This window comes from Ochlerotatus camptorhynchus, unplaced genomic scaffold, assembly GCF_037179485.1.
Source record: "Ochlerotatus camptorhynchus isolate MF236.1 unplaced genomic scaffold, CSIRO-AGI_Acam_v1.1 ptg000207l, whole genome shotgun sequence".
Taxonomy (NCBI): domain Eukaryota; kingdom Metazoa; phylum Arthropoda; class Insecta; order Diptera; family Culicidae; genus Ochlerotatus; species Ochlerotatus camptorhynchus.
In genome coordinates, this window is record NW_027040697.1 from 357,260 (window position 1) to 372,456 (window position 15,197).

A 15,197-nucleotide genomic window follows, 5' to 3' on the forward strand; every position below is an offset into this window, starting at 1 on the left:
AGCAAAATAAAAATAGTGTGTAGCAAACACATTTTGCGATCTACAACTCATTTTTACGGACGGATCCAAAGCTGGAGGAAAAGTAGGTTTTGGAGTTTTGGGACCCCAGTTGAGCATTAGACTGATGCAAAATTTGACTTTTTCGCTCCACAGTGCTTAAATGGCTTCAAATCGGGTCCTGATTAACCTCCCTAAGTTACAACTCATTTGGTTAGAAACAGACTTCGCACAAGCCATTTGAAGTTTACATGTAAATTACTATGGGAAATTTCAACTTTTTGTTCATTGCCTTCTAGTCTTTTTCCGTATTTAGTTGCGAAACAGTTCGATAGCCAGTCTTATAGAAAAAAAAATCAGCTACAACTTTGCAGAAGATCGTTTCTATATAAAACGAGACAGGAAAAAGTTATTATTTATTTGAGAGATTGATAAACTTATGACATGATCAACCAGCTGCTATGTAGGCAACACTGTATTTTGCAGTGTGACATAGTAGCCATGATTTTTGTGTTCTATTCAACGCCCCAGAAATACCAATGTTGAGCAGTTGATTGAGCATGACCATAAGACATCAGCGCATTGAACCATTGATAACTTTCAATCCTTGCATTTAATCAAAAACTGGTCTTCAGCAAAGTTGTAGCTGGGAAAATTTCCTACAAGTACAAATGAAATCTTTTGAAGCAGACCGATATGGTGAATTATTAGATAGACATGAACAAAAATCTTGGTTTTACCATAGTAATTCCCATACAAACTTCAAATGGTTTGTGCCATCTCAGTTTCTCACCAAATGGGTTCAAATTTTGAGAGGTTAGTCAGAATCCGATTTGGAATCGTTTAAGTATTGTGGAGCGAAAATTTTAAATTTTGCATCACTCTATTGAGCATCCATCGAAGATTACCTGACATCCAAAGCACCCAACATCCGGCACCCGTGCGTACAAACAATTAGAACAGTAAACAAATTGGGTTTACTGTGTGTGACTAGGAAGTCACTGTGGAATCAGAGGAAACGAGCAAGCGGACAAACTGGCAGCTTTAGGCAGAGAGTCTGCCCTCACAACAAGAGAAATTCCTGCAGCTGATAGCAAGACATGGGTCAGAGGTGTAGTTTGGAGTGCTGAATGGCACGAGAATAGAAGCTCCTGCAAAAAAAAAAATAAGGAGAAACTGGCGAATGGATGGATGTGCAGGTTCTCTCCCACACCATTACAGGGGGACAACCTTCCACATCCCCTGTGGAGAGAGGAGGCTCTACTGGCTTTCGTGAAGGAAGGAATCTGAAATCAAATTTGACGGACATCACGCTACAATGACACGTTTTACCCATGGCACATGATAGCAGACCATCGCAATTAACATGGACAATGAACAAAACATAAATTAATCACAACACCTTGAAGAAGAACCACGCTACGACACTGGACGACGACTAATCTCAAATCTTGAGCTTTTGTTACAATGTTATTATTTTAATTTGTTACATAACCAGTAACGCTGGTAGATCACTATTTCATGGTCCGTTACTGGTAAACTATGTCCGGTTTGCATAATTTTAACGGACTTGGTTGTCATTGAGTAAGTGGTATCTGGGTGCCGGAACGAGTCCGGGCCAGAGCACTGGGAATCTTTGAGGTTTCGGAATGTGGTGTCCTTTCGGAGCACATTGAAAGTCACGCCTCGATGGTTGTCGAAAGACTTCGTTTAATTCATTGTTCAGATACTCTTTATAGCTAATTAATGATGATGTTTGTAATTTTACAAAATCGATTCTCTATGATGGATAGAAACGCCTGGGACGGCGGTGACAATATTTGATAATATTAAACGATAATAATAAACTGATATAATACATTTATCATCAGGGTAATACATTTGTGTGTATTTAATTTTTTGGTTTTTAATAATAGATATATCAGATCCGGTGTCTATAATAAAAGTACACTGGGTGTCTGATAAATCAGTATTTAAGATAACATAGTTTGAAATGGACGCATTTATTGTACATGCGGTCCATACTGCGTGCCTAAAAAATTAGGGTTACTATGTTGTTGTGTTGTCTGGTTCACCATTTGCTGTTGCAAAGGTGCGTTTTGTAGCTGTTGTATTGGTTGTACACAGTGTTGGTGAGGCTGCTGTAGCTGTTGCGTGTTTTGTTGTTGCATCTGAGCAAAATACATGGCTGGCTGTTGTTGTTGAGGGTAAAAGTACCTTGAAGGTCTATACCCTCCTCCTCGATTTCCTTGGCCTCGCTGGCTAGGGAATCTAAATTGCTGTTGGTTATTGTAGTTCTGAAAACGTGATGGGTGGTTATTTTGCCAACCATTAAATGTTCTGTTGGGCGCGTTAAATTGTGCACGCCCCCCATTAAATCTTCCACGTCCGCGTCCGCGCTGCGGGTGGTTGCCTCTAGCCATGAAGATTTGTGCTTGCATGGCGCTTGCGGGTTTTAATTTGTCTCCTGAGTGATTCTCTTGGAGTTTTTGTGTCGCGTCATTTATTCTGGTAAACGTACCAGCCTTTAGTATTAACTTTGAATCGCTGTCGGTAATGCCATTGATCAAAGTTTCCACACCACATTTAGTGGCCATTTGGTTAGCTTTGTCAATTGGAATTTTTTCGTCTATATATGTTGTTGCGAGTCGTAGAGTAAATTTCTCTACTTGCTCACAAAATTCGTCCAAAGGTCCTTTCTGTTTTAAGGACTTTAACTTTGCTTGTATGTTGTCCAAATTTATTTTTGAACAGCATTGTTCTTTTATTTTGGCCAATATTTGGTCCAAATTTTCTGCCCCTACTATTGCCTGACGAGCAGTACCCGTCAGTCTGGTTTTTATAAATTTTAGGGTAGTGTCGTCTGCTAACGCTCTTTGGGCTGGTGTAGCTCCTGCGAATTCTCCATCTACTGTAGTTTTAAATAATTCAACCGCATCAAGGAATGCGTTCACATTATCTGGGGAACCATCGAACACTTGTATTAGTGCCGTCCCCAATTTGATATCTACAGTCGGCATTATATTATGTTTTGTTAGTCTTTTGCATAAAATAGTGGTTCTAACTAACGTTTTAAATTTAATATGTCTTACTGAATTATTTAATATTTCTAAGCAGGAGTTAATCACTGCTTTTAATGTTTCGAAAGTTCGATGCTCCTTGTACCAGTCTTCGGTCGGAAGCTCTTCCTTCAATGCTTCTAAAGTTAGGGTGTATTTGATTTCTAAAGTTTTTAAATTGTCTAATTTTTCTAACGTATTTTTCCTCGACCTGGGTCTGTATTTGCTTCTGCTCAGATTTTTAAATTCTTTCTGTACTGTGTCTTCGATTAATCTTAAGCTTTCTAATGACATTACAAATATATTATAAAAAAAATCCCTTTTATATGCTGAAAATCCGTTCGTGATTACAGTACCTTGTTTGACGCTGGTGCTTGATGCTGTATGCCTGGTTTTCTCGTTGGAGTTGATTAGAACACCACAGCGATGACACGTCCTCCTAGGTTGCGCTCGCTCGCTTCAATGTGGGTCATCGAACCCATGCTTGTTGAGAGGATTACGACTCCTCTGATCGTTGGCAGTTCTGCTGCTCCGAATAGTAAAGCGTCCTTTGCTTTTAGTACTATCCTGTCGTAAAGTACTATGTGTGTTTCTCCTACCAGTTTTATTGAATAGCGTTTGCACTGCACTTTTAAAATCTTTAGGTAGTCTTCTTTCTGTAGTATACATAGAAACTGTTCGACAGGCTTTGAATTTGCCTTCACTACTAAAACTTCATTATTTTTTCGGCCTCTTCTGATGGCCTTCACTAGGTAACTAAATTCGTTCCTTGTTGCCATTTTTCTTCATGAGCTTTTACTAATGCTCGCCATAAACTATGTCCGTTTCAATTTTACTTTTGCACTGTTATGTCCGTTAGTGCCACTAGTGATTTCGCTTTCTTCAGCGCCTGTTTGTTGAAGTAACGACGCGCTTCTGTTATTAGCGTTATAGCCAGATTTATTAGAACTATGGCTAGTATGTACCATAGTAGCAACTCGTGGTACTCTAGCGCAGTAGAATGTTCGGTTTGCTTATTTATTATTTTTATTTGCATGTCACCATCGTGGTGAACGCTAGACTTGGACTCTTCATTGCCCATTTTGAAAGTTTTAGTTTTTCACTCACGTGCTTGCAGGAAATTTGAAATGTTCTTTAAGATTTCACTCGTGCACTTTTCTTCGCAGGGCTTACAGTTTACACATTGTTGTTATGTCACACACGCAAAAAAAAGTTGGTTTCTCTAGTTCTTTATTCGTGGTGAATTTCTCTCAGCCGATTTTCTTCTATCATTAGTTTTGCACATACTCTAGTGTGTAGTAGGTGACTATGGCCCCTGTATTGGCACACACCACTGTCACTTTGGTAGCGTAAAAATCCATGTTTCTTCTTTGCACTGTGTTCGACAAACTGTTAAATTTGCTTTTCTTCAATCACACCGATTACTGTTCGTAGCACTTCCAGTTTATTTGCGCTTGCTTCCATTCGTCGCACGATGATCGAAATTCACATATACTTTTACGCGGCACTTTTTTGACTTTGTACGCGGTCTGACTCGCGGGCTACTCAGGTTCACAGTTGGGAAAAATTTTCACACAACTGGCCAAACGGTCGCCATAAACTATGTCCGGTTTGCATAGTTTTAAACGGACTTGGTTGTCATTGAGTAAGTGGTATCTGGGTGCCGGAACGAGTCCGGGCCAGAGCACTGGGAATCTTTGAGGTTTCGGAATGTGGTGTCCTTTCGGAGCACATTGAAAGTCACCCTCGATGGTTGTCGAAAGACTCTGTTTAATTCATTGTTCAGATACTCTTTATAGCTAATTAATGATGATGTTTGCAATTTTACAAAAATCGATTCTCTATGATGGATAGAAACGCCTGGGACGGCGGTGACAATATTTGATAATATTAAACGATAATAATAAACTACCTTCGGTACGCAACGTTGTTTTGAAATATGATTCTTTACTCGCCGTGGAACGAACGACCGCCAGTAGGTAAAAGAGGAAAGTCAGCAAAACATACCGTATGCACTTTTGCAATACTATTCGTTCGTAACTGACCTACCTTCTCTACTTTATCTGAATTGGTGATTCATCCCGGCTGTTTAGGCAAATGTAAATATAATTTAATATGTTTTACGGTGAGAGATGTTCTAGACAACTTGGGTACAGCACACTGGTATAAGATCTGTCTCCGAACCCCAGTTCTGACAACTTCAATCTAGGGGAGCAGGATATTTCTGTAGTCAAACTTACCTTACCAATCAGGCTAAGGCCTTATTGTCCTCTGCTGTCCGAAGAAGTCGTCTCCACTCTAGTCTGCGAAGGGTCTGCAGGTCGCCTTCTACTTGGTCGATCCACCTTGCCCGCTGCGCGAGTTACAGTTTTGAACGTCGGAGGTTCCTTTTAAAAAATATCTACTCACTACTGCTGCTACCTAAAGACTACTTTATTCAATCAATAATTCCTACAGAGAACCTAGCACTCGCGAAAAGTGTCCACTATGCAAGTCCGGAGTCCAATCGATCGCCCGATTGCGGAATGCTGATGAAGCTCGCTGCTGTTCTGTGCATCCGTTCTAGATGCTGACGAAAGCACCGACGATGGAATTTGCCAAGTGCGGTTGGCACCGGCGTTAACTCGCGCTTCTTCTTCTTGTTCCCGTTGGGTCGCTTTCTAGAACCATTTTCACTTGGTCGTCGTGCGACATTCATACGACGTGCCAGGCCACCGTAGTCGCCAATTTTTGCAATGTGGACGAGTGGACGATGGATGGTTCTCCCAGCAGCTGGTGCAATTCGTGGATCATTCGCCTCCTCCACGCTCCGTAATCCATCTGCAGTCCACCGTAGATGGTATGCAACACCTTTCGTTCGAAAACACCAATGGTCCTCCACGAACAAAGTCCAGCTCTCGCGGCCGAAGAGGACCACCTGTCTAATCAGCGTCTTATAGACAGTCAACTTCGTGCGGCAGCAAATTTTTTTTTCGAACGGAGCGTCCCCCAAAGTCCGAAGTAGACACGATTCACTGCCATAATGCGTCTTTAAATTTCTCTACTGATATCATTTTCGGCGGTCGGTGTAGTCAAAGAACACATTTTAGTCCGTGTTACTTTTTATGCTTTGTTAATAATTAAAATACTCGGAGAAGTAGTCACAATGCCTGTAGAATTGTAAAGATAATTTAAATCAAATTTAAATTTAAAATTAATTTTTTTTTTAAAAGGAATGCTTTTGGATAAGTTTCAGCGTGAATTGCTCAGCGCTTATCTACTTCAGTGTAAGGTAAAAGTGGTTGTTGGTGATATTTTTTAATGAACCCAGCGGCAAGTTGCGTATCAAATTGACTTTCCAAAATTTGTTGAAGGTTGTGTTACAATGGTGGTTGTATTTGGTGAGCTTGCTCCAGTTAAAAACAATCCGTTTGTTTCCTGCCGCGAAAACCTCGATCGCGCGTGATTTATTTTTGTGGTTTTAGTTAGAACATAACAAAAGCGAGCACGTAATTTCATTTGAATAGCTTATTTAACCAGGGCGTAAACAATCGTCACGTCGGTCATAGCTTATTATGATAGCCAGAATAATGCGTAACGAGCAAATTAAAACATTGAATGTCGCGTGAAAGTGGAACTTAATGAAGGCTTAAGTACTTTTTCGTAGCTTTAAGTTTTCGGATTTGAAAGATTGTCCGTTGCAGTGGCTTGCTTACTGAGCAGAAAAAACGTGGCCCCAGGTGGTGCGATATGAGGGACTCGGTGGCCTTATAGCGACCGTTTTTTCCTTACTGAGCAAAACATATCAGGCCTATGCACATTCAAGATTCGTCAATGGTTTAATTTGTTAATATGACTACATGGTAATAACAGCAATTCTATGGTTAAAAAGGAGCTCGTGTGCCTAGCGGCAAAAGTGTTTGCTTACTGAGCAGAAGACCGTGGGTTCAATCCCAAGCTCTTTCGCGTTATACTTATGATCGTTACGACATCAATTCAGCTTATCGTTTACCAAAACGAACCCTGCTGCAAACCCAGCGCTTTTACCCAACATCCCAGTGATTCCTCGTGGAAGTGCAGAAGATGTATTGGCTTCCATCAAAGCGAGTGTTACGACAACACATTCCTATCCATTCCTTTGTTGACCTGCGTTTGGGCACGGCCAGCGCTGCTATTGTCTAGTTTCACCAGTTTTTCCACATTGAGGATGATTGCTAGTCCCAAGCATTGTCTATTTGTTCTCTGTGTAATTTCAGTTGATTTGGCAATAACAGAGTAGCAACCGTGGGCGGTCAATCATGCTCATGCTCATGCTCAATGTTATTATGTTAATTTGTTACAATGTTATAACCAACACTATTGGGCCACGTATTTGAAGTTCTCTCCTTTTTTAAAGAGGTGAACTAGCCTCTGGCTGAAAGCCTCTATACAGCAATTCCATAGCAAAGCGATATAGCAGTTCTCAGAATTTCGTAAAAAATTGTAGTTTTGTTCCTTATCGCAAAATATTAGAACCGTATTTTGACGTAGGACTACGTTTTTGATTTCTATATGGGGGTACACTTTGTGAAAACCGAAAATGGAACATGTAGCAAATTATGAAAGATTTTGAACGTTAATAACTCAGCTGCCCCTGGTCCAATTTCAATAATTTTATCACCAATCGATCAGAAATATGGCTACGCATCAATAACATTGCTTCCGAATGTTGATTCTCAACAAGAAACTATTGAAAACTGTTAAATGTCCAGCATTGTCCAAAAGCGTTGAATTAACTAACAAATCCACCAATTACCTACATGCATATGCTGCTTCCTCAGCACAGTCGTCAGAGAGTAGTAAGTAGACGAAACAAGTCGAAGTGGCATTCGCCTCCGATCCTCGGGCGCGTGCGAATAGGGAGGATGGAATTGCGTAATATTTTGCACACTCATCGCCATATTCAGAACCACACGTTCCCAACGACCACACAAAATGCTCTCCAGAGTTGTAATCTTGTAACCAAACACTCAAAAAATATATCACATATGTAATGCATGAAATCCATGTGAATTTCACATAGATTTCCAAAAAAAGTTGACGACAAACCCAAAGAAATCGTGTATAGACTTTGTCGTTCAGTTTTTTCCAGAAAATTTTTGTTAAATAACCTAGAATTAAATAAAAAAGGTTTTTTCCCATACATTTTTTAACCGCTTTACTACCAATCCCCAGAGAGCAAAAACATTCAAATTTGAAAGAGAAATTACACTCTCACGATCTCAATATCTCAACATTCCATGTATTTATCAAAAATTTCTAGGAAAAAACTGAACGATAATGAATGATTTCTCTTGACTTATTTTGACCATAATATGCATCCGAAGCGTTCCATCCACTTTTTTCAAATTTCGAACTTACTATCAATGGAACAGCGCCATCAATGAGAAAAAATAGCCTTGACTTAATGGTGAAAACTATTTTTGTAGTTCATTAAAAATTCTACTCTAACTCTTTTCTTGAACGAACTTGGTTGTTGGTGATAATGATGCGTAGACGACATCCATGGCCGTGACTGTCTGCGCTTGGCGTGTTCAGGTACGGCATCAAGGATCACATTTTCTCGGCACACCTCGGGCGACTCCTTTACCAAATCCTTGCCACCCTTGCCACGACTAATGCGAACGCCCAGTTAGCTACCTGTTATATAGACAACCAGCTCTGCCGGTACCATATTTTCTCACCTCTCATTGGTTACTGTGTACTGACGTTGACGGCGACTCTGTAGCTCTTTACTCCAATGGTAAAATCCGTAAGCAAACGTCAGACTGTGCGTGAAACATGGCGGACTTCGTACTATCCTTTCACTCCACTGAAAATTTCCATAAGAAACTGTCAATCTTTGCTAAAAGAGACGATTTTTTGGCGGTAGCGTCAACGCCAATAGCATTAGTTGCGATTCACCCGTTCGTGGCAAGGGTAGCAAAGGATTTGGTAAAGGAGTCGCCAAGTGTCATCGTGTGATAACATCCAGGGGTACCAGATTTTTTTCTATGCAATTCCGTAGACTTATTCAAATCTACGGATTTATTTTAGTCGAAGGTGATATTTTTTTTAGTTCTAATGTGATATTATATGATAAATGATAAATCGATTATAGAACTTATGAAAAACTTCTAGGGACAGCCCTCTGGGTTGCACGCAATTGTGACGTCGGACTACGTTTTCTTATACAGGATGTTCGGTTCCTTAGTGCAAATAATTTAAGGGCCGATAGAAGATCATATTTGAAGTAAAAAATTGTTCTACGCATATGCTCAAATCTCAAAGATTACTGAGTTATTCACCAAAACAGAAAAACTTCAATATCTCAGTATTCTTTGAGATTTGATCATATGCGTAAAACAATTTTTTACTTCAAATATGATCTTCTATCGCCCTTAAATTATTTGCACTAAGGAACCGAACACCCTGTATGAAAAATGATATTTGTTAACTGCAGCAGGACTTGTAATTTGTGTAGGATTAGGAATTTGAGCGGGGTTCTCTCTGTGTAGACCCTTTGGTATAACTATGACTGCCCTGAAAAAAGCTTTTGATATGAATTTTAGTTGGGACATGTTCATAAATTTAACTCTTTTGGAAATTTTCGGAAGCAAAGGCAGTCGATTATCACAGAATATGCGTCGACAACGGTGACCGCTTACAAGACTGGTCTCGACACGACTTTTATTCGCCTTCACACGGCACCGTCGAAAAATTTTCTCTTCAAGCAAAGATTGACGGTATATTATGGGAACTTTTGGCGGAGTGAAGAGATAGTACGAAGGGCGCCATGTTTCACGCACAGTCTGACGTTCGCTTACTCAAAAAGTGGATAAGGGAGCATCCATAAATGACGTAGCATGTTTTTGATCAATTTTAGACCCCTCCTCCCCCTTTTAGCGTATTTTGCTTTATCCAATACATGGCCGGTCACAAATTCTGAAACCCCCACCTCCCCACCTCAAATGCTACGTAATTTTTGCATGTTCGCTAAGTGAGCAAGAAAACGGTTGACAAGTTGCAGAGGTGTATTTTACTTTATGCTTCTTTCGCTTCAGAATCAGATTATACTCTAGATTGTAAGATTCGATTCTGAAGGGAGACGACACTGAAGAAAAAATCCTTAGAAACTGTACCGAATTCCGTAGATTTTGCCTACGGATCCGTATTTCCACAAAAATTTATAAAATCCGTTGATCTACGGAGATTTCCGTAGATCTGGCATCTCTGCCTGCCATTCGTCGTCTGGCTCGACGTGGTGGTGTGATGCGTGATGCTGTCACTGAATACGCAGCTATTCAGTCATCATCATCTTCCAAAGCCTGTACTACCATCGGCCCTTCTCAAGGCCACCAACATTTTCCAAAGAGTTAATTTTCTGAACATGCCCCAACTAAAATTCATATTAAAAGGTTCTTTTCAGGGCAATCATAGTCATACTAAAGAGTATAAACAGAGAGAACCCCGCTAAAATTCCTATTCCTACACAAACCACAAGCTCCTGCTGCAGTTAACAAAAATATTTATTATATCATACCACGTAGTCCTACCTAACAATTGCGTACAACCCCATTGGGCCGTCCCTTGTAGTTTTTTATGTTGTTATAAGGATGACCTCGACCCGTTAAAGATAATTAAAAAAAAAATTAGGAAAAAATATAAATTGAGATTTTTTAAAGAAAAACACAGTTTGCATGTGTTTTTTTTTATGATTTTCATGGTTTGTAGATAGAGGCCGATATATGTTTTTTTTTTATATTTTTCCTTGAAAATTCAGGCTTTATTACACATTATATCAATTATACCACAAACTCAACGATGTGTTTTTTCGTCTTTGAGTGATATTTTTTTGATGTTATCAAGTTTTAGATTTTTGCTCAATACTCCTATATCGTTTTGCTATGGAAGTTCGAAGTAGGCTCTGCCCGCGAACGGTTGGTTTTGTTTTCGCTGGCGCTGATTTCATCTGTTTCCGCATATTTTTTAATTGTACCAAGTCAAAAAATATTAGTTTTCGCGTGTGGATAAGCGTAAATAAAAATCTATCACGTTTTAATAAGCTTTTAGTGATATTGTTATTAACGTGAAAACTCTGGGACAATAATTTGTTTCGGGTAGATGTGTTGCTGTGGTGTCACGTTGGTAGATTTTTATTTTCGCTTGTTTTTGGTGCTTTGTCTCCCTGCCAAGAAGAGTTTTACCGGGTATTTTTTTCTTCTTGGTGCTGGGGTTCTGCCTTCCGGATGATGCACGCGAATGACGTGTTAGGCAAAAATTCAGTGCAAATGAAAAACTTCGCATGTGATTCAAAATGTTGTGTTCGGTTGTAAAACCAACGCGGAAGATTTCATTCGATTACCGCGAGTGAACAAACCGGTGCATTTTCGGAGGTGAGATCCATCTGATTATAAATCAATCATAAATGCATGTTTCCAAATATTACTAAATACGCGCCAGATTTCGAAACATCACATTTCGAAATCTGAAAGTGTGTTTTTAGTACCATTATTCATATGATAACGGTATTGTTTACATGCAGGGCTTATTGTATGTAAAAGTAACCTCGGAATGGACGTGAATTACCAGGCATTCTGAAATAGGTTGCTGAATCTGCAGTAGAGCTATCGCTTTTAACACCCGGACTAAACGTGCTTTAACTTATTACATCAAGGATTGTTGTTGCCGGCCAGTGGGGGTTAGATTGAATACACACACATACTCATATATCATTTTGCTATGGAATGGTTGTATAATAAAGAAAAAAGTGATTAAAGCAAAACATATGGTATCTGTAGAAAATTTCTTACTTTAATATGTTCTAAAAATTTGCCGAAGACATCGATCCTAACTATGCAATTTTTCTTTAATTAGGGGCATCAGTGATTGATCTGTCAATGTTAAAAGAAGGGTCTTTTTATATTCAGAAGCTTTCCCAAGGACACCAAGGGGTAGTCGCTCAGCCCATTGGGCCGAAACTAGATTCGGCCTAGCTTGGGCACATACATTGGCACACCTTCAGCACTATCTCGTAGGCATTGGATTGTTGTAATTAAACTGGGAGCACTGCTGGACAACTGTCATTGAATTTATTCACAACATTACGTGCTGTTATTCAGGAACATCCTCTAATTGAATATACCAGAGAAACTCAGACCAGTAGTTCACTTATAGATCTAAATACGAAATGTAGGTTCTAGAGTGGGCTCAAGAGACAGAGGCAATTAATCAGACCTTATTAGTAAACTTAATTCAAATAATGCTGCAACTCACACGAAACAAACTACAGAAGTCTATTCATCATCCTCTATAGTCGGTCTCCTACAATGTTTCCCACCGGTTCCAATTCTTTCCTGCCGCTGATAGACCGTTGCTGCCTTTTAAGGCTTCATAAAACCGTAAACACAGGACTTTTATTATCATACGAACACAAAACACCCAAATTTTGCACACCCACCACCTCCCGCCTCATCCTCAATCCGATTTATCCTTGCGATTTCAAACCAAATCATTCAAGGTGTCAGAAATACCGGGTTGCCGGGATGGGTGTTTTACAAACAAACAGCAGCTAGCTCTATGACTGGTACAATCGGCACACCTGCGGCACACTGATAAAAAAGATGACCCAATATAAGTGTTCGGAGTGACCTACCCTTTGGGGAACACCGTCTTTTCATAGTTATGGACCACTGTGCTTAGTGGGTTATATCCATACCTCTCACGCCAAAGTCTCAGGTTTAATTGTTTTCCTCGGACAAATCTCGAATGACCCAACAGTATTTAAGTGCCTATAATAATTATAATAATAATAATATAAATAATAATAATAATAATAATAATAATAATAAATAATATCTAATATCTTGACCTGTCCATTCATTCAGATAATAAATTTAACACACCTGTTCTACTTTTAATTTATCTCTATTTTCATGTTTTCAACATTCAATCCTTATGACCGGGAAACACACTATCAATAAAAATAAAAACAATCCCTATCCATCACACCGACAATGGGTGACTGCCGAATGAACTTCCAATGCAAACAACCTGTGCAATGCTGCCAACGGAATACAAATACAAATGACGTCCCATTTGTAACGCCGGAAATGGCTCCGCTCACTCAACGTGGTTGCCCCGTGACCCGTCATCCGCTGTCGCCTTCCCGTGCCGACGACACAAAAGATGGGAAAACTAATGAACGAATCGCACAAATCTCTACGCGATGACTTCAACGTTTCGTGCCACGAGCTGGACATTCTGGTCGAAGCTACACTCGGCGCACCGGGTGTGCTGGGAACTCGGATGACCGGAGGCGGCTTCGGTGGATGCACCGTGACATTACTACACAAGAGCGCCGTCGAGGATGCCGTCATGGAGATCGATACGATTTATTCTCGTAAGGTAGGTGGCAAATACCGAGCTCGGTTCTACTTGGTCGAACCGGCTGAAGGTGCCAGGTTGATTAATTTGGATCACTACTGGCGGTAGGTAAATGAAATAAGAGCAATTGTAAGGCAGCAAACTGTTAGATTTGAATGATTATCAAATAAATTGGGATTCTATCGTTGAACTTTGAAGACAGAAGCAATAATTTCACCGAATGTCGAAAAGAAATCCCAAAGCTCCAATAATTTCTTCTGAAACACCCTATTCGTAGAATTCTCGCAAACTTGACGAAAGCGGAAATGACTCCCAGGTGAGCGCGCATAGACAAATTGCAAGCGGAGAGCAAAACGAATAAAAACCAACAAACGTCCCAGAGCAGAGGAAACGAGCAATCGGACTCGGCGGCGACGAATCGCCACAGGAGAAAATCAAGCATCAAGGGAAATGAATTATTAGTTAAGCTGAAAAGTGAGCATGAATAAATAATACAATAATAAAGCAGCTCCGGGACCATCCTGCAGGAGTAGTCCGTAGGTAGTGCTGCGGTGGTGCTGACAAAGTGCACATCAACTTTTTGCCCTCCCGCGCTCGGTTCACTTTGGGAAATTCAGAGCATGTCTTTTGCAGTCCGTGGGTCCGAAAGACGGGGAAAAACGGTTTGAGTTTGCTTTCTCGCAGATCTCCCTAGGTATGTATGCACACGCCATCATCGGCTGACGGACGAGACTTCATCGTCGTCGTTGTCGTCGTCCGACGTTCGTTTCTAGCTCCGGATAGATAGTGGTGCACGGTGGTGATTAATAGCCATGCTATATTTTCTACAATTCTACGTAGAAGGAATGAAGGGAAATCTTTGCTCCAAACAAATGAAGCTGACGGCAGTAGTGCTTATCTGGATGCTTTGACTGCACAGTTAAGCTGAGTGTTTGTTACTTTAAGAAATTTTGAACACTTAATTTCAAGTTTTTAATAGTTGCTACAGGGGCTGTTCACAAACCACCATGAACTTAGCTTAGCTTAGCGTAGACAGACTGCACAGATCAATGGTTGCTACTCCTTGATTGATCAGAATCAGTGAAATTGCACAATGAATCAATTGAATGGGGAATGGAGCAAGCTTACAAATGCTCATTACAGCTAAAATGCCACATTTCGAAATTATGAAACCATGAGAAATTATAATAATAATAGTGATATGTAACATGCAAACAGAGGATGTTGGGTTTGTGTATGACTCATAAAACCTGTCAATTTAGTATTCAGAGGGTCACAATTAGCGATTTTAGCTGTAATGAGCAATCGCGACAAGAGAGCGCTCATCATTATAGCTAACCGCTAATTGTGCCACTCTGGAAGTTTTTTATTTAATCTTTATTTAAGAGATTTTTAGCCATAGGCTAGTTCATCTCTGCCACTCTGGAAGTGAAATTGCATTTGCCATGAAGTCTGTTTTGACTGCCCTCGATTAGAGTTATATTTAAGAAGGTTAATCGATGCTCAAAATTTTCAAACCCAGAATAAAATACTACAAAACCTTTATTTATCGACTGGTGGGCCTTCCAAACTTTTAAATCGATTTATCTCCTTAAATATGGCTCTAATCGCAAAAAGAGGGGTGTTCAGATGCTCGAAATTTTCATACTCGGATTTTCCAGTATAATATATTACAAAAACCTTTATTTATCAGCTGGTGGGCCTACCAAACCGTTAAATCGATTTATCTCCTTAAATATGGCTCTTATCGCAAAAAGC

General features: G+C 40.0%; 1 protein-coding gene across 2 annotated transcripts in view; it reads left to right on the forward strand.

The window, feature by feature from the left end:
- LOC135703042 (galactokinase-like) overlaps window positions 1-13,629 on the forward strand; it is a 267,293-nt gene extending 253,664 nt beyond the window's left edge. For both annotated transcript variants that reach the window (XM_065224150.1, XM_065224149.1), the window contains exon 8: window positions 13,242-13,629. In XM_065224150.1, the coding sequence (XP_065080222.1) occupies window positions 13,242-13,547 (306 nt within the window). In that variant the 3' untranslated portion in view covers window positions 13,548-13,629. The remainder of the gene's footprint in view (window positions 1-13,241) is intronic.
- The last annotated feature ends 1,568 nt before the right edge of the window (window positions 13,630-15,197 follow it).